The sequence below is a fragment of the Xyrauchen texanus genome, chromosome 38 (assembly GCF_025860055.1).
Source record: "Xyrauchen texanus isolate HMW12.3.18 chromosome 38, RBS_HiC_50CHRs, whole genome shotgun sequence".
NCBI classification, from domain to species: Eukaryota; Metazoa; Chordata; class Actinopteri; order Cypriniformes; family Catostomidae; genus Xyrauchen; species Xyrauchen texanus.
In genome coordinates this window covers 36,782,442-36,806,037 of record NC_068313.1, presented here as the reverse complement: position 1 = coordinate 36,806,037, position 23,596 = coordinate 36,782,442, and the positions used below count along the sequence as shown (strand labels likewise).

Here is a 23,596-nt window from a genome sequence, read left to right as displayed (position 1 = left end):
GGTTTTTACAGATGCATCTAAAGATCCAGGGAACGGTCAGGTGGGGGTAGCAAACATCATCCCAAGATTGAAAGTGGCAGAAGGAAAAAGGGTATCAGATAAAGTTTCGGTGTTTACAGGAGAATTATTAGCAATATTGCCAGCAATTAACAAAATCAAAGATATGGGATTAAACAAAACTCTCATATGTTCAGACTCAAGCTCCGCCCTGTTATGTCTGGAAGCTCAACAGTCTGAAACTAGACAAGATATATTGATGGAGATTCTTCAGGTATTATATATAATGCAGCAGACAAATAAGAAGCTTTTAACTCCAGTAAGAGGGGATTGTCCATTAATACAGTTTCTGAATAGAACACGGTTAATTGAAGGAATATAGCGAGGCCATAATAGTTTATTGTTCTCTCTCCCTCCTCCTCTCATGGGCAGTGATGGACTTGGGGCTGAAATGGAGGAGCTGAACACGCAGCGCCATTGGAAGCACGAGTCCTGAAAGGTCTGTGGAGAGAAGGGAAAGAGTCTCTGATCTGTAACAGTAGATGGCGGCAATGTTCTATTTTAGAATGCGAGCCGCCAATAGAAAGAGACTCTGGGGGGGCGCTAGCGAGCAGCACATGGAGGAGCCGTGTTTGTTTGTTTCTCATCCCTCGATTCTTCTTTATTGTCAGCAGTAATAATAATCCAATAATCCGATTGCATCACTATCCGGATAACAAACTCAATGAGGCGAATGTTGGACACGGGTTCTCTTCCCTGCTCGCCTTATCGTGACTCATAACTCATCCAAACATGTGTTTGACTCTGCTGAGAAACTCTTTGTTGACTCTATTACTGTTGAGCTCGGCGCAGTCTGTGGAACTGTGTCGTTTCAGCAGTCAATGTCTGGACAAGCTTTACGGCTTTTACACTTTTGCTATTTTAGCATCTGCTGGACTGTGTGAGGAGCCTATATTTAAATCACTGGAGCAGGTCGGTTTGATCTGCATGTGTGTCCATCTTTCTTTATTTCCACATTTTCAGTGTTTATTGTTCTGACGATCAATCTGTGTTTGTTGTTGTTGATGTAAATGTTTAAAGGGATTTGAGGCTTTCTCATGGGTCTTTTTTATTTAGTTTTATTCTTTTGGCAACTCTGCTGCTCGTAATGTTGCCTTTCGGCTCCACAGTAGTTTGAGTTTACTGTTGTGTATTTTTGTACCCTTCATTATATCTGTGCGACTCTACGGAAGCCCGTAACCGCAAGGTAAAAAAACAAATGTCCTATTTCTCTTAGTTTTTTCTCTCTTCAAATAAAGTTATGCGGTACCAATTGTGTATTTTCATCATACGCCCTGAACAAAAAAAAACAACAACAAAAAAATAAAAATAAACGTGTCTCAGTTCGTTCCTGAGCCTCAGTCTTAAAAACTACATTGCACTCTTCAAAAAAGTAAAAAGTTTCTCTTAAAAAATAAATATATTGTTCTCTCTTAAAAAAAAAGAAAAAGGAATGCGGTACCAACCTTGGCCACCAGGTGAGAATTTGTATTTATTTAAAGAATGAAAAAAATAGAATATAAATAGTTTTTTAAGACCGGCTCAGGAATAAACTGACACAATTTTTTTTTTCACCTCGCGGTTCAGAGCTTCCGTACGACTCTGTTGAATTAGTGCATCCTGTAAAATAGCACATAACATAATGTGACCACGAGGTGGCGATATCACCTTCACTGGCTGGAATGTGCGCGGCTTGAATGATCCGGTGAAGCGAGATAAAGTGTTTCGTATTTACGATCCATTTCGACGGACATAATTTTCCTTCAAGAGACGCAAATTAAACCCGGTGAACAGAAACACTTAAAGTGTCGTTGCATTTCCAGATATTTCAATCCACCTTTCTGTGTAGAGCCGGAGGGGTGCAATATTATTAATTCAGTTTTGTTTAAAGTTTATTTACTTTATCAGACCCGAACGGTCGCTGTGTTCTTGTCACTGGATTAATTTCCTCTCAGCACTGTTTTAAATATCTAAGCCCCAAATTACAACGACCAGATCTATGCTGATATCACTATTCAAGAGATATTAGAGGAAATAAAATGATTTAACAGGTGTACATTTGACCTTTGCCCCCTCCGGCAGTTGTACAGGATGTGGTATGACGTGTTTGATCAGCTGTTCTGATATTCCCGCGCTGTAGCCGAGACCATCTGTGTATTTAAAAGAGTAGAACAATTATTCATCTTTAATTATGTAAAAATGTTTCATGGGAAACTGAGATGATAAAATAATAAAATAAAGTTAATGTACCTGAGAGTGTGTGTGTGTGTGTAGAAGGACTGATCGCTGTGAATTTGATATTATAATGACCTTTAAAACGACCCCGTCTGGTCTGATGAAGGTGTGAAGAGGAGGATGTGCATAATCTGAAGCCCCTCCCACCCCAGATCTCTGACTTCCTGTAAGAACTCTGTATGGATTGAAAGCTCTTGTGAAGGACTTTGAGCGGGAAAATGTGTTACATAATACAATGAATGTATGTTATTTAATTTCAAATGCTCTTTGTTCAAATAAAAATGTTAAATACATTTTATGTTCAAGTTTTTGATCCGCATGTTTAAAGTGACAATGCTAGAGATGTGTTCGACAACCGAATGTTTAAAAACACATTTTCTTCTGTTTGTTAAAAGTAAATATGCAAGACAACACGTGTTAAAGATGCATCTAAAATGACGTGAAATGCTTTATCGTGTTTTATAATTCAAAACACTTTATTTGTGTTCAATATTTGTTCATATTTAAACTGAATGTGTGTTTTGCTGCATAACAGTCTTTGTTTTAGAAACGCATTTTATCTCATAGTTCAAATTAAAAATGTAACAAACTTTTGTATTAAAGATACAGTCAGAATAAAAAACATTATTGTGTTTTAGTGAAATAAACCTGTTTGTTAAACTAATGCCAAACATTAGCTTGGAAATGACAAATATTTTATAAATCAATCGTACAAGCAACACGTACTTTAGAAAGTAAATGTCATTTTAAAGAGTAATGTCACGTGTTAAACACCCGTTGCCGTCTCGCGCGCAAACGTGTCTCAACTGTGACGTTTGCGCACAAAATACACTCGTCATTCTGTTTTAAATGGGGCGGAGTTGTACTGGAGAGGCGGACTCAAATCTGAAAAACACATGGAATTAGTTTTTACTATGACTTCAAATAAAAACATCTTTAGATTGACTATCGATTAATACACGTGTATAAACATCCTAAAACATTTAGTAGGAAATAACTATTAATAATAAACTGTTTAAGCACTTACAGAAGATCATCTGATGTGAAAGTGAAACATTCTGTTCAGCTTTTTACAACGAAAAGAAAGAGAAAGTGTTTTTCATTGTAATATTATTGAATGTATTAGTTTATTTTGAGTACTTTATTGCGTGTGAAGAAACACAGATATGGATATTTATTAACCCGATATGCAAAACTGTCTCCAGTGATTCATTGAGTAACTCATTCTTGGATATTTAGTTCAAAACTCTTTTAGAAATGAATAAAATGACATTGGTAGATTTGATATTGGCATACTTCTGTCCGCTCTTTTACGTTGATACGATGTTGCTTGTTGGTTGCATATTTCTGAGCAGTGTACTTTTTGAACTTCTATAATTTTCATCAGTCACATCTGGACAGGGCCGGCCCGACCCAATAAACAAACTAAACATTTGTTTAGGGCCCCGCGATTGGTTCGGGGCCCCCCACCACTCCCGATTATTTTATTTTTTGAAAATCAGTTACTCTAATCAACAAAACACACAACCGTATCAATGAAACGTAGTACGTTTCGTATATTTTTCTAAATATCTTAAACCTAATTTTGGAACTAGGATGGAGGATTTAAAATTGTGTGGGTGCCGAGAGGATGATGCACGCAGCACTCTGCTGTTTTCCCGAATCAGACGATAGTGCACGCCAGAAGCTCTTTTAATATTGTTTGCTACTTTTTGTGTGCTGGATTTTTTCGTCATTACAGCGGAAACAACTTAAACTACTCCGTCATTTTGGGCATACAGAACTGTAAGACATCATTACAGACTATAAAGGGTGTACTTTTATTTGTGTACACTCACAATAACAACAAAACCTTTTGTAAAATAAAGAAAATACATTCGTCTCTGTCTCCGCAAGAATATTTCTGAAACACGTCACAAAACTGGAACTCTGCAAATACTTCTCACACAATCATGAAACATATGTCTAAATAGAGCTTAAAATGTCTACATTTAAATAAAACAATACAAATTTAAAACGATTTAAAATATGTACATTTAAAATAATATCCTGCAATGTAATCTGTATGAAACAAAGCGATGTTAGCTGACATGCTATTTTATATAAACATGTCCATATTTTACTAGTGGGACTGTTTCCAGAATTGCCAGCCAAGATTCAGAGTATTGACATTTGAAATATGTCCTAATAAGCAAGTTTTAGTTACATTTAAAATGTTGTTTTGGCTAAAGCAGGTATTTAAATTGTATGCTGTGTGATATAAATATGATATGTAATATGATATAAAAATAATGTGAATTTTTAGATTATATTTTAACTAGTGTTTTTGCTGCCTCATTATCATCAACAAAGCTTGTGCTTGCAAATATGTGTTCAGGTGTAAATGTGTAAAATGTGCTGTAAATATGCCCATATTAGAAAATCAGCATATTATAATGATTTCTGAAGGATCATGTGACACTGAAGACTGCAGTAATGATGCTGAACATTCAGCTTTGATCACAAATTGCATTTGACAATATTCAAATAGAAAACGGTTGTTTTAAATTGTAAAAATATTTCACAATATCACTGTTTTTGCTGTATTTTGGATCAAATAGCCTTGGGGAGCAGAAGAGACTTCTTTTAAAAACATAAAAATCTTACTAATCTAAACATTTTAAACAGTAGTGTAGGTCTTAAGTTTTTAAGTAAAGTCTTTATGTAAATGTGTAGTCAGATTACTTGTTTTAACTTAAACTTTATTGTGATCATTAAGTCTCCTCACATTCATTCTCTTTCGGTCACATTCCTCATTGATAGGCCCAGGGGAGGGATCTTTGTCTCCTCAGATTTTAAAATCACTCATATATCCAAAATTCATGTTTATAAACCCAAACATTTGGGGGGCTTGGGTGTGCCCAACTTTGGTCATTATTATTGGGCAGCGAACTGCAGAATATGAATGTATTGGCGGGCATTGTTCAAGCAGATACCCCCTCTTGACTAGCGATAGAACAAAGTGATATTAACTCGTCTCTTTCTGCTCGGCTTTTTTCAGCACCTTTGCCGAGCAAAGAGGTTCCCAAAAACGATTGAATCCTGAACGACTCGATCAGAATATGGTGCCAGATCAGAAAGGTCATTAAGTTACCAAGTACTTCCCTATTTACTCGTATCTGTTCCAATCATGCGTTTAAACCCTCACTTACAGAGACAGTCTTTAGGGAATGGCAAGGTAAGGGAATTCTCCGTATGAAAGATTTATATACTAATAATGCTTTTGCCTGGCACATCTTTTTTGCTTCTTTTTGGAGAGAAATATTCCAGTTTTTCTTCCCGACCCAATGATGGCAATTCTTGGTTGGTCAGACTCACTGGAATCTCTCTGTCCAAAGGTGCGGTTACCTGTTCAATATGGGATGATTGTATTTAAGAAAGTGATCTTGTTTTTATGGGAGAAAAACACTCGGCCCCTCTTTTCTGATTGGCTAACTGGACTCACTTCTACGTTACATCTGGAAAGAATTAGATGGACCATTTCTGGGAATTCTGGGAAATTCCATCAAATGTGGGAACCAGTTTTGACTTTGTTGTTGAGACACAAGATCTAATGATTTATTCATGATCTATTTGAGATGTGTAACAATCACTTTCTGTAATTATTGTGATTACACTTTGTAGGAGAGGTTGGCCTTGCATATCGTCATCTCCACCTTTTATTGTCTTATTTTTGTGTTTCATTGGACATATTGCACAGATCTCTGTTATATGAAGGGTCTCTTTGTTTGTCTATGTTTGAAAAACACAATGAAAAATCATCTATAAAAACAAAAGGAAGATTTGGACTTTTCAAGATTGCTTGGATTAAACGCTGCCTGAATGCTGATCCTAATCTCTTCTGCTTTTACAATCCCAAATTGATCCGTCTGTGAAATGCCCCAATTATCCATTGGAGGATTAGAAGAACCCTTATTAGGAAAATCAGCTGTCAAAGCTCTTTTCAAGTGGAAATGAAATGATCCTTCTCTTTCTACTATTAATATATGGACTGGCATTAATACGTTTCTGTTATCTAACAAGTTGAAAGAAGTTGATTATAAAATTCTTCATCATTTCTATCCCTGTAACTCTTCTTTCTAAGTTGAAGTTGGACATTCTGCCACGTTAATCTTGAAACAATACCGCACTTGATCTTTCAATGTGATTCTGGAAAGAAGTCGTCTGGCTTATTTTCTCTGCTTACAACAAACCTTTGATTTCTGAAATAATGAATGTTTTTGATTTGGGACTCGGGGTCAAAGGTGATGGATGATTTTGTCATATAACGAGCAGTTTGGCACCCATGCTCGACAAAAGTTCACTAAACCCAAGAAGCTTTGCATTTTAGTCTTTGTTTTAGGGTGTTGGAAGTTAGTAATCGTCTTCACTCTGTCTGTGGAGAGACATACTGTTCCTTTCTGTAGTTCATGACCCAGATTGATAGTTCAGTTTCACCTGTTGCAGCTTTTCTTTTGATGTCTTGAAGCCAGCCTTCGCTAATGCATTGCACACAATAGTTGAAGAGGCTATGCCTAACTCGATGTCCACACCGGAAAGCAGGATGTCGTCAGCATATTGCAATAGACAGGTGGCAGCTTGGTGTAGCAAAGTAGCGTGTTACTATTGACCTCCATATGTGAATGTGAACAGCGGCTGCGTAACAGCCATGACTGACACTGAAGAATGCAGAACACAAATTAATAATAGTAAAATGAGTGTGGTCTGCTGGAATTTAGTTAATAGTAGTGCACACATCCGGCACCACTGGTGACAATGGCATTCATTTTTTTCAAATCTTGCGTTAATCTCCATGTATTATTAGCTTTCTTCATAGGATTAATTGGTGATTTATATGATGAGTGAATGGGTTTCAAAATACCTTGTTTCAGACACTGTATTAATACCTTTTAATACCTTTGTTTTTCTGGCTGATGATACTGTTTGCAGTATACTGGTAGGTTAGAGCGGAGTTTGGCAACATATGGTCTTACATCAATAAGGCCCGCCTCATCTTTGTGGGTGGCCCATAGCGCTGGGTCGACATTGACAGACGTTGAGCTGCAAACTTCTCTGCAATGTCCTGCATACACAGACTGACAATATACTGAGGGAAACAGCAATTGTAATGAGTTAGAACCATCATGCATTTTAAACAGTTTGTGTTATCTGGAGATGTTACGGGTAATGTTGGTGTCATATGACACTTTACAGGAATGCCATTAATTCCCACAGAGTTTATAGTGCGTCCCGTAATAGAGCCCTCATAGCAATGAGGGCTGTAAATGAACTTTTAGATGCACCCGTATCGATGATAAAGGTGTGCGGTTTATATATGGATTTGGATTTACTCATGAAGGAAAAGTTTTTTCCTTCATTTTTCCTTTCTCCTCTCTCTGACCACCCAGCCAAATTGCTGATATACGGTTCAGTATTAAACTCCTGATTATTTCTGTACATAAAATCTTTTGGTGTTTCCCCTGGCAGGGGACGGGTTAGTTTTTCACCCATAATTTGATTGATTAACAGTGATTATTTAAACAGTAATGTTTTGTTCTCCAGGGGCACAGCTCCAACGTCTGCTGGACAGGGCACGTACGAAATAAGGTTTTATTCTTAAAAATTGGAATGATCTGTTCCCTTTCTGCAGTCTAGCAGAGCTATACACGTTCCCCCGTGGGGAGTTCACTAAATGCACACACTTTACGGTTCAGGGATACCACAACAAACAGGTCAACATAGAGTTTGTCAAAAATGGACCTTACCTGTTTTTTTGGGATATCCCGGACGTAGCCCCCAAACTGTGAGGAATAAACTTGGATCTCGTTGTAGTCTAGAATACAACACTTCTGCCATCAAGAAATCCTCGGTCCCTTTCAGTGCATGCCCAGTCGAATACAGTCGTGAGTCCGTGTTTCTGAAGACTTCACAAAGGGAGGAGAAAGAACAACAACACACAGAGTGCTTCTATTCAATCTACTCAAAGTTTATTATAACAAGCATAATATTTATACCTTTCATAGGACAAAGAACAACCAATAGAAAAGTGACGGCAAGGCTCGCATGGTCATGGACAATACGGCAGCCCTAGATATTTGTTACGTCTATAACTGAGATATTTAGCTCATGAAAAAGGAGTCTGTGCTTGTTGGAGAACAATCCAAAAGAGGATAAGACAAGAGAAACTAACAGCATCTAAGGTCATACACTCTTCCAGCGTGTGGTGTCTTTCTGTGGTTATAAACACACACACATACAGAGTTAGATGTCAAACAAAGACAGATGTACAATTTATATTTCTCACAGATTCATATTTTAACTCAAATAATGGTAAAGAATTATTCATTGAATCTGCAAAAACAAAGGTTTTCTCAGGTTGTAAGGTAAAGAATAGAGTTAAAAATGTAAATATGTTCATTTATTTCAGTGCCAGATGGTCATTTTAAGGTTTCCATGGCGATCGATGAACACACTTGTGTAGATATTGTACAGGTTGGATTGTGTTTTAATCTTGTTGAAGAAATTGGAGATTATGATAAAAGAAAATGAATTTTTATCCAAATAAATTTCTTCACATGCATGCATTGATGTTTCAACAAACACAATCCCAAATTGATCCATCGGTGTGTTTTTAATCAGCGCTGCAAAAATAAATGAGTTACCAATGTTTGAAACACACCAACGATAAAGAGGAAAACTCTTGCCTAAAAACACACACACACACACACACACACACACACACACACACACACACACACACACACACACACACACACACACACACACACACATATACACACACACACACATATACACACACACACACAGTCACATCTGCACACTAGTCTCATAACACTGTAACAACATGACATATAGTAATGGGTCTTAAAGGAATATTCCAGGTTCAATCCACAGCATTTGTGGCATAATGATGATTAACACAAAAATGAATGTCGACTCGTTCCTCCTTTTCTTTAAATGTGTGTTCCAGTGACACACTTCCAATGGAAGTCAATGGGGTTTAATCTGTAAACATTAAAATACTCACCGTTTCGAAAGTAGGCCTATATATATAAAGGCCTGTTTTTTATATGATTTATTCATACAAATTTACTCTGTAATTATCCGTGAGCAAATACTTCATACAAAATAAAAATGACAGTAGGCTAATATAAACTTGTTTGTTCACACCCCAAATTCAGTGTTGCTGTGTTACACTCAAATAAATAGAGCAATTTTATAGTCACATAATTTACATTTTCCGACAAATTCAAAATAGAAATAGATTTCTTATGGTTATTTCTGTGATAGAAAATACTTTAACATCGAAAACGTCACTAACTTCAGCTTTAGCCGTTGCGAACCGGATCAATTTGAACTTGCGAACCGGATCAACCGATTCACTGAAAAGATTCGACTCAGAAGATTCACTAATCGGACTCGGTCAACGCTCGTTCTCTGTCACGAACTAACGACTTATTTCTCGGTTTGTTCCTCACACAAATCTGTTAAATGGATTTCTTAAGACTTGTAACGGACGAGTCGTACGAACTAAACTACTTTTATGATAATTATGGTGTTTATTTTGACGTTTATGGACTTGGAAAAGTGGCCTGATATTCTTCACAGAAATCACCTTTGTGTTCCACTGAAGAAAGTAATTATGGGGTTTGGAACGACCTGAGGGTGAGTAATGAATTTTACTTTTTGTGTAAACTGTTTATTTAACTCTGCTGCATGTTTGATATGTGCAGTGTTACAAACATAACTCTATTTTTCGTTTTGAAACATTCAACTCTTGATTCCTCTTGCAATGTTGATTAAAACACTTGAAATGAACTTTAGTTAACAGGTTTATGAACGCACATTCTCTCTGATTAACTCACATGATATACAACATAAGTCTGTAAAGGGATCTGCAGACTGTGTACAAGTATCGCCCCCTCAGAAAACAACCGTTATTATTTAAAAATGTTAAATTCCCGCTCTTACGGTGATGCGTCACTACGGGGCGCTTGGATCAAACTAATAACAAGAAAGGGGGAGCGGGTATAACATCAGTACAGCAACATTATTGTTTTCTTGTAATAATAATAATTATATATAAAAAAGACTTTAGTTCAAGAGAGAAACGCAACAGGTGTTTTAGGCATACACTGAAATAAAGCGGAACAGAGCGAACAAAACGAAGAACAATTAAATGAACCCCCTCAACTGTGTGTTGTAAAGTTCTGAGGTGCTCGGAAATAACAAGGAGGGGGGCGTGTCCTGAAAGATTGACAACACACACACACAGACACAGACACACTAACCGTCAATGAAGATGAAGATATCCATGATAAAGCTGATCAGTGTCATGGCGAGTTCCAGCAGCATGAGGAAGATCCAATCCGCCCCGATCCCAGACGTGAAGAACCGCTGACAGTACAATAACCAGTCCTGACAGAAACTACAGTACCCATAATGCATCAGAATTCACCTGACGGACTCCATGAAGAGACGGAGGCCTCACAGCTGCTTCAAAATACATGTTTGAGGTATGACAGTGTGTAATTAATGTTAACATAATGTGAAAAAGATTCAATAAACGTGAATAGTAACTGAGGCTCATTCTGCCTAATATACAAGTTAAGCTCAATCAACAGCATTTGTGTCATAATGTTGAAATTATTTGGACTCGTCCCTCATTTTCTTAAAAAAAGAAGCAAAAATCAAGATTACAGTGAGACACTTACAATGGATGTTGATATCTGGAGAGCTTAAAGGCAGAAATATGAAGCTAAGTCCCGCCTTACAGGTAAAAGAGCCAATCACCTTTTAGACACAGACGCCTGTCAATCAACTCTAGAACACGCATGCGCATTAGCTATACAAGTCGGAGGACAATTTTAGTTTTTTAGCGTAGTATGAGGTAAAGAACCACAATTTATGATTACAGTATTAATATATTTTATTTCTGATATTAAATATGTTCTTTGATCGTAATCTTGACCAACCGTTTGTGAGATTTTGGTCTTTCTACATTCAAGTAGATAGTAGCTGCACTGACATGACTGTAAATAACCTCCCGAGAGAATTACAAAAATGACCGACAGTGGACTGACTTGCTAGAGAGACTTCGGTAATGTTCAGAGTTTACAAACATGTTTTAATTCGCATCTGTAGTGAGATTCAACCTCGTCCTTTCATTTGTTATGTATTCCACTGGAGTGCAGCTGCATGAGGACTCATGTTTCACTCAGACACGAGCATGCGCAGTTCACTGTTACTGACTTCACCTGTAAAACGAAATCAAAACTCACCTGTGACTGTTTCTATCCCCGGACATTATCAAGAGGCTTAAAGATATTTCACATCTCACGGTAAGTTAATAATAATAATAATAATAATAATAATAATAATGAAGCCTATTTTTAAATCAATAAACTCTTCCTGCAGATGTTTGGATATTAGTGATCAGATAAAGTATTGATAGTTTATATCACACTCAGTTTTTCTCAGTGTGTCATTTTAAGATCGAGCACTACACGTCGATATTTTAAGCCGCACAAACTTTTATATTTGTAGAGTATTTTCAGTAGTCGGCATATTTCTGAGAGATATCCATTCGTCTTTGTGTTTAATAGATTTTCACGACAGTCAGATCAAATGAACTCCAGAAACAAGAACTAGATTATAATAAACCCGGAAGTGTTGAACAGGCCCAAAACTGCTCGACGTCTTTACTTACACGATCGGACAGGAGATAAATCATCATGTTATCGGATGAGTGATTGTATTTTGGTGTGAGTTTGAATGAATCTTTCTTTATTTTAAGGGTTAATCGCTGTTTTTATTAAATCAAATTTATTTAGATTGAAAGAGTTTTTCCTTCAGCTAGTAAAAGTGTCTGTTGTAGAGACTCTCTTTGGTGTTAAAATATCCTCAATGGTGTGACCTGAGATGTTTTTCTTTTCTCATTAAATATAAACTTTAATAATGAGGATAATCAGAAGTACACCTCTCTGCTTGTTCTTCATGTAGTTGAGAAACCTGTATTTCAGGCTGTTTGAGCTGTTATTCACACTAGTGGATTTGATCCGCCCACAATTATTTACATTCTGCTGTTCTGAAAATGAGGTAAAGCAGAAGTCTGGTAGTTATTTTTGATCTTTTAATGCTGATTTAGAGAGTAAAGTATGATAGTGAAGCGGCTCTGAGTGTTGTTCTTTCTGTTTAGTTTCTTTTATCAGTGTAGTGAAAGTTTCAGTTCAGTATCTTGATGTTTTTGTGTGTTTGTGTTTTTCAAATGCAGGTCTGAAGATTATTATGAGATATATTGGAGAGAGCTGCTTCTAAAATGAGTCTCTATGAGGAGAGAGAGGATGGAGCTGTTCACCATCAGAGAGCAGCATCTCCAGAATCCAGCTATGTGTCTATGAAGAGTAACAACTCCATGATTAAACCCCCTGATCTCAGTGATGGAGCAGTGACCTCTGACCCTGTGTGAGTATAAACATGAAGCAGGTGATTTTATTGGTGCAAACCCGGATGAAACGATATTTAAATGTAAGACAAAATGTACACCAAGATATTTCAACTACCTTTATTTTTAGTGTTCATCTCAAATCTATCAGAAACCTTTATGCTAAGATAATGCTAAGACTCACCATGACTATTGTATATAATGTATACCAGTTTAACATTAACATGATACACTTATAGGAACAGTTCACCCAAAACTGAATATTCTCACATTTACTCAGTCATGCTATCCAGATGTGTTTGACTTTCTTCTGAAGAAAACTAATTTTAAAGATTTTTAAAAGAATATTTCAGCTCTGTAAGTCCAAACAATGCAAGTGAATGGCGACCAGAAATGTAAAGCTCAAAAAATCACACAAAGGCAGCATAAAAGTAATCCATACAACTCCAGTGGGTTAATCCATGTCTTCTGATGTTGTATGATAGATGTGGGTGAGAAACTGATCAATATTTCAGTCCTTTTTTTATTTTTTACCATAAATCGCCACTTTCACCTTCACAATGCATTGTATGGACCTACAGAGCTGAGAGAATTTCTGAAAATCTTCATTTGTGTTGAGCAGAAAAAAGTCAAACACATCTGGAATGGCATGAGAGTGAGTAAATGATTTTTAGGTGAACTATCTGTTTAATATCAGACAAACACAACGGAAAGTATAAGGGATTATACTGTATATACATGGAGTAATATGGGTAACTATCCAGTGTTGAAGACAAGACAAGACAGCTGTCAGGACTAAACACACATCATCTGAATTATTCTGTCTTTTATATGTGTCACCCACAGACAGAGAAACACATTTGTACCTCCAGAATTCAGCTGTGTGTCTTTGAAGAGTAACAAATCCATGGGTGAACCCCCTGAACTCAGTGATGGAGTGATCAGGAGAGATCATATCCAGTGTTGAAGACAATAAGACAATTATATTAATATTAACAGCTGACAGGACTAAACACGTATCATCTGAATTATTCTATCTTTTATATGCCGTTTTATTGCTCAACTGGACATGTCAACGGACATGATACAACAAGATGGCTGCCTCGGTGTGTAGCTCTTCATTTCTTTTGTTATTTTAGTGTTTTGTAATATTTTTTATATATTTATGCTGAACTTTCGGCAGCATATACCAGACAACCTCTTCCCGGTTTTTAATATTCGTATGTATTGCTGGATATTTTAGTCAGAGGTGCAGCTGTGTTGTTTAAACGTGCTTTGAGACACAGGCGAGGGTGACGAGCTGGTGTGGCGCGGATTGACTCTGTCGGCGCGGCTTTCAAACAGCACTGCCGTTTATTCATCTAGCGAATCTCCGCTCTCTAACAAAATGGATGAACTACATCTCCTTACCCGTACAAACAAGGACTTTTCAACCTCTGCTGCCTTGTGCTTCACAGAAACCTGGCTGAGTAAATCCAGACAGCGCGTTTCATCTGCTGGGCTTTCAGCTGTTCAGAGCTGATCATATTGCAGAGTTAACGGGGAAAACGAGAGGCGGTGGAACATGCTTTTACATCAATGATAGTTGGTGTACAGATGTAACAACATTAGAGGATGTGCTGTCCTAATTGGGAAGCGCTCTTTATTAACTGTAAGCCTTTCTACTCGCCACGGTAGTTTTCCTCGTTTATTCCGGTGAGTGTGTATATCGCTCCAAATGCGTGTGTGAACACAGCGCTGCAACAGCTGACTAATCAAATCACAGACACAGAACAACAATACCTAGACTCAGTTATTATTATTATTGGGTATTTTAACAAAACAAATCTCACACGTGAACTGCCCAAATACAAACCGTACATTACATGCCCCACCAGAGACCAGGGCTCAGCTCTAAGGATTTTTTCTACTGGCCCAGTTGGGCAAGTGCTTCAGACTATTACTTGCCCTGCCAAAATTGTCACTGGCCCCAAATCAACAATGAAATGAACAGCTGATACATCATGGCTTATAATATTGTGTCCAAAGCCATTTTATTATTTTGTGTACACTACTGGTCAAAAGTTTTGATACATTTACTCATTCTTTATTATAAAAAATTATAAAAAACATTTCTTCACATTTTGTAATAATAGTGAAATCGTCAAAACTATGGAATAAAATAAATTTAACTATGGGAATTATGTTGTGTCTAAATTAAATCCAAAATAAATCAAAACTATTATATTTTAGCATCTTCAATGTGGTCACCCTTTGCCTAGATTTTGCAGACATGTACTCTTGAGAAAATATCAACCAACTACTTGAGGTATCACCCCGGAATGGTGAATAATTTAGTATTGAAGGATTTCCCATCTATGTTGGGCTATTATTGGCAGCTTTTCTTTATTATTTGGCCCAATTCATAAATTAAAATAATTACAGGTTTTAATTATGTCCTGATGTCATTGTAATTTCATTAGTCACTTTTACTCTTAATTAATCCAGCTCCTTGTTAAAGGGTTGACCGAACTAAATTAACTGAACATGAATTGAATGAGGAAATGGGGCGTATTAGTTCATTTGCTCAAACCAATGAAATGCTCCGTCACAGCAGACCCGATTCAAACAGGTGCAGTGAAATTACAGGTGCCCCCCAGGGATGTGTGCTCTCCCCACTACTCTTCTCCCGCTACACCAATGACTGCATTGCCAAGGACCGCTCTGTCAAGCTCCTGAAGTTTGCAGATGACACCACTGTCATCAGGCTTATCCGAGATGATGATGATGAGTCTGCATACAGAAGGGAGGTTGGAAAGCTGAAAATCTTGTACAGTCAAAACAACCTTGAGCTAAACATGCTCAAAACGTTTAGGAGGAACACCCCAACACTGACCCCCATCACCATTATAAACAGCGCTGTGGCAACAGTGGAGTCATTCAGGATCCTGGGCACTACCATCTCACAGGACCTGAAGTGGGAGACACACATTGAATCCATTGTGAAAAAGGCCCAGCAGAGGTCATACTCCCTTCACCAGTTGAGGAAGTTCAACCTGCCTCAGGTGCTGCTGATTCAGTTCTACTCACCAGTCATTGAGTCTGTTTCTCTGTACTTCAATAACTGTCTGCTTTGGTTCAGCTATGAAATCAGAGATCAGAAGACTACAAAGGACAGTTTTACAGAGAATTTAGAATGGCTAAGGGGGTTCTGCGTCATGCCTAAAAAAGCTGTTCTAAATTCACCGTAAAACAGCTTCACGGGGCTTATTCCTTTTATAAAATGGTTACTCCATAAAAATATTTATTTTAATATTTATTTTATTCTCCAATAAGGCTACAGGACACAGAGGATACCCTGACTGTGCAAACATAAATCCCGTAGGCTTTCTTTGATTCATTCGCCGGCATCTGTGTTTTATTTTGCATTCGTTGATGACAGTGTTACATACTTCTGACCGTTCCCATCCTGGCAGATGATAAAAGATTCGGCTTCAGTTGGTCGTTGCCCTCTTTAGCTTTGTGTCTCATATGCAGTGGTACATCAAACCAGACTTTGTAGACAAAACCAAGTCTGTCTCCGTCAGGATGGTGGGATGTTTTGTCGTCCTTCTTGGCAAAGATTTTTCACTATTCCAAAGAAAACGTTGTCGCTAGTGATAAACTCTAGAAGAACAGACACTAGGATCGGCTGATCAGTGGATCATTTATGTACCGGTTAAGCCCTGCACGTATCGACATAACTGCTGAAACGTAGAGTTCACCTATCCCGTTATTCACGGTGGCATTAAACTGATGGAGAACCTGGTTTAGGTCTATTTTGGTTATTGTTTTAAAATCAATAGCCAGAGCTTTCTTGGCACACCAATTCTGAAAACAGCGAACAGACCACTGTGGCAGGAAGGAGGGCGGGGCTGGGTTGTGATTATACACACCAGGTTCCCTAATCAGGCTAATTAAGCCTCCGAGAGGGATAAAGGCCAATTGCAGGCGGTGGTGCAGGAGAGAGAGATCGTTTACGGACATGTCCATCAGGAGCGATGGAGCCGCTGCCAGGGGCGGAGGAGTGCCCTGCCATCCCCCAGAAACGCTGAGGGGTCGACACTAGACCGCCGTCCACGAGGGGAGGAGGTAAGTGACTCCCCGACCTCCTAGAGCGGGCGGAGGAGTGTCCCCAGGAGTAGCCATGAACACGGAGGGGCGTTCTTTCCATCGTGGGTCTGACTCCGGTTTGCCCAGAGAGGAGCGGCTGTCATGCGCCTGAGAGGGTGGAGGAGTGATCGGGGACCATGCGACCTTTTCCCTCTCGTTTAAATTTTACAGTGTTTCTTGGGGGGGTACTACACTGTTACAGGAAGTACCCCCCTATTTAATTATTTCTGTTTCCCTCAACTTGTCCCCTCCCTAGTCCAGGTAGACGGGGATGACCTGCCGGCAGACGGGGCAAAAGGCACGCCCCTCCCCAGGGAAAGAGGGGGGGATGTACCTCATTCCGGGGGCTCCCCTGCCTGAGAGAACGAGGGAGGAATGTGGCAGGGCGGAGGGCGGGGCCAGGTCGTGATCATACACACCCAGTCCCTTATCAGGCTAATTAAGCCTCCGAGAGGGATAATAGGCTGATTGCGGGCGGTGGTGTGGGAGAGAGAGATCGTTTACAGACATGTCCGTTATGTGTGTGTTTGTCTTTTAAGTTTCTCATTAAAATATTATTTAAATCTTCAAGCCGGTTCTCGCCTCCTCCTTTCCATTGAATCCCTTTACAACCACATAGTCTGTTTAATGGTCCCAGCTTTGTTTCTTGACTTTTCCAGCTCTTCAGTTTCTCTCATTAATTTCAGAATGTCTGCTTTTGTTTTTATTCTTCTTTCTCTGTCCTGTCAATCTCTTTCCACCACTCATCCATGCTTAGACCACCCATTAAGGCAAAATTTACATTTTTAAACAGTTTCTTTGGTGCAGTTATACTGAATTGTTTTACAGAATCCCAAACAGAAGTTGCGCAGTAATACTGATGTAATGCAGTCACAGGTGTATGTTTGAGTCATTTACAAGGACTTCGACTCTGGCCACCTTTACCCTCGTGTACCCCATCAGGCTGATTGGGGAACAGGCATGAGTCGTTCCAGCCTGGCCCTGCCCTCCTCCACTCTACACTCCTCCTGGTGTTTCCTCGGGCCAGGGAGCATGACATACACACCAATGGAAAGGAGGCGGAGGTAACCGGCTTGACAATATAAATAATATTTTTATGAAAAACTGAACCAAAAGGACAAACACCAGGGTATCCGCGGGGTCTTGAAAAGTATTAAAAGGTGATAAATCAATTTTGGGAAAATTAAGACCCTTAAAAAGTATTAAAAAGTCTTATCACGGCTTTATAAAGTCTTAAATTTTGAAAGTATTTTTTCTGAATTAGCTGTCCAACAGTTTGAGTCCCAAAAACATCGTAAAAGTGTGTGAATTTAGTCATTTTTATTAAAAAAACGAACAGGTACATAAAAAAACTAGGCTATTGTGGGTGTGTTCGTAAATTGCCTCTGAGAGCACCAGAGCGGGCAGGCGGGCGGAAGTTCAAAAGCACAATGTACGCTCTGGCGTTCCCAGTGCGTATTACAACGCACCGAAATGTTTTAAGAGAAGGTTGGTGAACTCATGAACAGAATGGGGAAGTGCAAATTTGCAGCGTCCTGGATGGAAATGCCGGACTTCAAAGAGTGGCTGCAGCCAGTCGAGGGGAATGTCAGGGAGGCATATTGTACATTATGCAAGAAAAAAATAAGTATTGTGTCAATGGGCATTAACTCGTTAAAGTCCCACATGTGTTGTGCTAGCCACAAAGCCGCTGCTAGTCGCCGAGAGCGGCAGCTCTCCATTGCTAGCTTCTGTGGTAATCGCGTTGCACCACCACAACTTAGTGCCAACGTTGTTACACCACCGGCAGTCGCACCTGAAGCTACAGCTACAACCCGGGCTGTCTCTGCTTCCTCATCTTCTGCAGCCGACATCAGATTGGCTCTGGGCGGCACAGCAACACTGCGTGCTGAGGTGTTGTGGTGTCTCCGCACAGCGGAGAAACGCCATTCACTGAACTCAAACGGCAGAGGGGAAATCTGGGACATTAATGGCACAACTGATCACGAAGTCCAACATCCTCAGAAGACGTAGTAAAGAAAAACGGAACGAATTGGTCCAAACTGAGAAGCTGCTGGGAACAAAATCAGAAGAACTGAGGCACATGTCAGCATGATTGTTGTTGAGGGTGGAGCAAAGTTTTGTTTTGTTTTTTAATAAACTTTGCTTTGATTTACTATCCCAGCCTATTTGATTTTTTTTTGTATCAGAGTGGTCTATAGTCTTTATCACAAACTAAAACTGTTAAGTTAAAAGTATCACTGATGTAAATGGTTACAGCTTGAAGTGGCGGTGAGGTATTAAAAAATATTGAGAAGTTCTTGAAAAAGTCTTGAAAAGGTATTAAAATTAACTTCAAGATTCCTGCATATACCCTGAACACACACAGGTGTTGGGCAGCTGTCCGTAACTCACTCTCTGTAGCACTGCCGTGTCCGGTCGCCTTTATCCCTCTCAGGCTTCATCAGCCTAATTAGGGGCCATCAGGGATGTAGTGGAGGCTAAACGCCGTTTACGCACCTCCCAGAATTCGGAAATGGCATTTACCCACCTCCAAAGTGGGTTTATCCACCTCTAAATTGCGTTTATCCACCTCTAAATAGATAGTTCCTAAGCCATTTTAAATTAAGCTTATGTTGTTTTAGTTTCATATTGTTCATTATTAGTTTCATAGGTTGTTAAACCTAAGACGAAGTCTTTCATAATGCGCTGCTGCCAGTGTTTCCCATGCGCGTGCGTCGATATTGACTACTACCAGCTATATACAGCGTGCTGACCTCAAAAATCCAGCTGTATTCTAACAATAACTTGGCTCTCCTTATTAGCTAGGCTCCTTGCATGCTGGCTAATAAGTAATAACTGACAGTGCTGTGTTGGACAGATTTATGCAGCGGTGTTCCATGACGGAGAGAGAGCGCAAGAGGTACGGGAGAGAGAGAGAGAGAGAGAGAGGGACGAGCGAGAGGTAGCCTAGTGCTGAGCGAATGCGCTACGGCTCTCTGCAATCAAATACGATTTTAAATAGGCTTAGTAAAAAATAAATCGAAAATCAATGTGTGGCGGTCAGCGTTGATATTGTGGCGGGCAAAACTTCTTTGATTCCAGCTTGTTAAATGTGAATATGTTCTAGTGTCTTCTCTCCTCTGTGACAGTAAACTGAATATCTTTGAGTTGTGGACAAAACGAGACATTTGAGGACGTCATCCTCCTGGGCTTTTGGGAAACACTGATCCACATTGTTCTGACATGTTATAGACCAAACAAATAATTGATTAATCGAGAAAATATTCAACAGATTAATCGACTATGAAAATAATCCCAAATCCCTAATCATTATCTACAAGTGCATTGCATTGGAAGCCCTGGATATAAGCCTCCCTCTCTATCTCTCTTAAATATTTTTGTTCTCTCTGTTTTGTCATTTAGTAAACTTTATAGATTTCAACCATATTATTCCTTCTTGGGTCTCTTTAACAAGAACTTAGATTAATGTATGAATTGAATAGTGATTGTGTGACCTATGATGAGGGAACAACCAGTGATACCCTTGGTAGTACCATCAAATGATAGCCTATAGCGATGTCATCAGGATACACATACACCGGTAGGCAGTGGCCCACCTTACCGGGTGACCACGTCGTGGTCCACCAGAATTTATAGTTTACCCACCTCTTTTTTTTTTACCACTAAACCTCTGGGGGCTATGTGTGCGGAATTACGGACTGGCCCCGTCCTTCACCCTGCCACAGTTTGATAAGACTGCTGCAAAAACATGTTCTACATGGAAACCATTGACGCAACATGAACAGACTTCAATTGAATGCTGTAATTGTCAGTTTTCACAGTTGCATAAACGTGGCAGCTGATATTGTAATTACAGTTAGTTTTTCAATGAATTGTGCAGCCCTACCATATCCAAACAAGACAATTATATTCATATAAAGACTGGACTAAACACGGATAAGAGTCATTTCCTGTCTGGCTGGTAACAGCTTCAGTTTACAATAGTTCAATGTCTGTGAATTCCTTTTGTTGTTGTTGTTTGGGGGGAAAATGAAACACTGTCCTTAAAGGAATACTCCAGGATTTAGCATTAAGCTTTGTATCAGTAGAAAACCCGTAGTATTTTAGAATTACCCTGCTTCCCCCCCTCATATCCCCATGATATGAGAGAAAATTTAATTTTTAGTCTGGAAAAAAATCCTCCGATGACGCAAAAATCGTCATTTTGCGTCATCGGAGGATTTTTGGACTAGAGGCTTCAAACTACAGCCAATATTAGTAGCTAGTTCCGCATGTTTTCACCACGCCCATGAGGCGGGATCTTACTCAGAATGTAAAGATAGTGTCAGCCATCTTTAGCTAAGCTAACAGGCTCTTGCTCTGTAAAACTTTGTATAATAGTCTAATCACGATGGCGGAAGAAAGTTTTGAAGTAATGACAGATGGGGATTTCGAAGATCTTTTGTGTGAATCGGATGCTCGCGGCTACCTATACGAGCCGCAATACAGCGACGAACAGTTGCGGGAGATGGAGGGGCAAGAGGCGGCCGGAGCAGCTGCTGTTCGCGGAGCAGCTGACGGTGTCAGTGCTCTCGCTGTGCGTCTATGCAAACAGATAGAGTCCTATTGCTGTCGCGAATTTCAGCGATGCCATTTTCTTCTGCATGAGATCGCTGAATCCGCTGATGAAACTGCACCGCTAGCATGTGTAACTGAGCACCCAAGTTTTGTACCACACATGGACAGGGGGGTCCTGTAAACTTATTTCAGGACCCCAGAGATAAATTGGAAACGCCAGCCAAAGCCTGCAGGGACAAATGGACGGCTTAGTGTAAAGTGAGTATTTGTTTTGTATTTCTTTTTGTTACTAAGACGTAATGTACAGAGTTTGGACACCCGGCATAATCACAATGTTGTTCCCGCGTAGTCAGCTGAGCTATTGTTATATTTTCAAATGTGCAAATAGTTCGCATTACTAACGTTGTGTTTACTATTTCCTGGTTTGGGAGTGGCCTCGTAAGTGCGGCAAAGCAAGTGCATTCTGGGAGTTGTTGTCTTTCAGCCACATGAGTAAAAAATACATTTTTTGCCTTTTCTCAGTCTAGAATGCTTCAAATTCAAAAATAATTTCACATTTCTACTACATAAATGACCACTATTAAATACACATTCATCTTCCCACCGCTGGAGTATCCCTTTAAAGATCCGCACAAGGCTTGTGATTTATCTCTGAAGAGTAACAACTGTGAACCGCTCAACTTAAATGATGAGATCATGAGATGATCTTTAGCATTATTGGAGATAAATCATTAGAATTATTTCACTTTTTCTCAGAAACACCAAAGGAAGAAAGAGAGGGAGAGATACATCACATGATGAAACAGACTATGAAGATGCTGACAAAACACTGGCCCAGAGAATCAAACTTCTAGAATATCAAGAAGAGTCCATGGGTAACAGCTCCATGTTTGATCCCTCTAATCTCAGTGCTGACTCAGTGAACAGGTGAGATCCAGTATTGTATATTGATTTATGTTTTAAGGACTATAATGTCTCCTGTTCTTATTTTCTCTGTGTAAAAATACACATCAGAGCGGACATCCTCCCCATTGTAAGTGACTCGCGGTAACTTATTTAAAGAAAAGGAGGGACGAGTCCAAATAAGTTTTTGTGGTAATCAACATCATGCCACACATCCTGTCGATTGAACTTCACTTGTATTGAACCCGAATATTCCTTTAATGTCACAGGATAAATGAAAAGACACATCTTGCCCTTTCCCACATCTGTGCTGCTCTTACACTTTAGTTTAGAATACCACGAACACAAGCGGAGTGATACAAACAGTGACGTGTCAGAGTGCTGATGTTCTGAGACATCAATTCTCATGGAACGTCTCTCGTCCAATCAGATTCAAGAACTGGAACTATCTATTGTTTTAAAATAAATATAATGTTACAACGGATATCAAAAATAAAGCATGTACTTTAAACATACACAGTCTAAATATGACTACATGCTGACTCATATCAGAATATTCTTGTTCACGTAAACATGCTCACTCATTTATTTATTAATTAATTCAGTCTCTGACTTCATATTTGCAAACAATTCTGAAAGCCAATAATAATTTAAAACTGTAATATAATAATTGTAATAAAAACGGTGTATAAGTGGAATAATTGATGACTGACCATTGAATAATTAATAAATAATTCAAACTCTGCTTCGTGTCGTGGCCGCATTACCACCTCAGGGGGTGCATTATTTTTCAATAATTCAACAGTGCTGATACCTGCAGATACTCAAAACAGAAAATATAAATGAATTGTTCTTTTATATGTGTCATATATGTGTCAGAAAACATTCACCCTTCTTTCAAAGTGACCGCATTGATACCTGGGATCTCATTACTGACGCAGTGAACAGGTGAGACACTAAACAGTATTGAGGACAAAATACTGAAATATAAGAACATAAACAGTCTAAATGATTCTTTTAAATGTATCATCCACACGCTGTGAGACAGAAATAACTGCTAAACTAGTGATGGGGTAAGACCATATCCAGTATTAGAGAAAGAAGACTGAATGAATAAACTTGTTTCAGAGAAACTAAAGCACAATCATCTTGATAATGATGTCTTGCATCTTCTAGTGTAGTGGATGTGTTCATGGATATCTGCTGTCCATGTCAAAGTGTAATTAGTTGAAGTGGATTTACAGGTCA

At 39.0% G+C, this 23,596-nt stretch overlaps 1 protein-coding gene across 6 annotated transcripts in view; it reads left to right on the top strand.

The window, feature by feature from the left end:
- The window catches only part of LOC127631545 (NACHT, LRR and PYD domains-containing protein 3-like), a 191,355-nt gene that overhangs the window by 140,456 nt on the left and 27,303 nt on the right, over positions 1 to 23,596 (top strand). The window contains exons 1-4 of one of the 6 annotated variants that reach the window (XM_052109705.1): positions 10,714 to 10,826; positions 12,584 to 12,774; positions 22,202 to 22,372; positions 23,228 to 23,296. In XM_052109705.1, coding sequence (XP_051965665.1) covers positions 12,629 to 12,774; positions 22,202 to 22,372; positions 23,228 to 23,296 — 386 coding nt within the window. In that variant the 5' untranslated portion in view covers positions 10,714 to 10,826; positions 12,584 to 12,628. Of the gene's footprint in view, positions 1 to 10,713; positions 10,827 to 11,496; positions 11,652 to 11,990; positions 12,075 to 12,583; positions 12,775 to 13,600; positions 13,861 to 22,201; positions 22,373 to 23,227; positions 23,297 to 23,596 lie in introns of those variants that run through there. The other 5 variants (XM_052109703.1, XM_052109706.1, XM_052109708.1 and 2 more) reach the window with 5 other exon arrangements.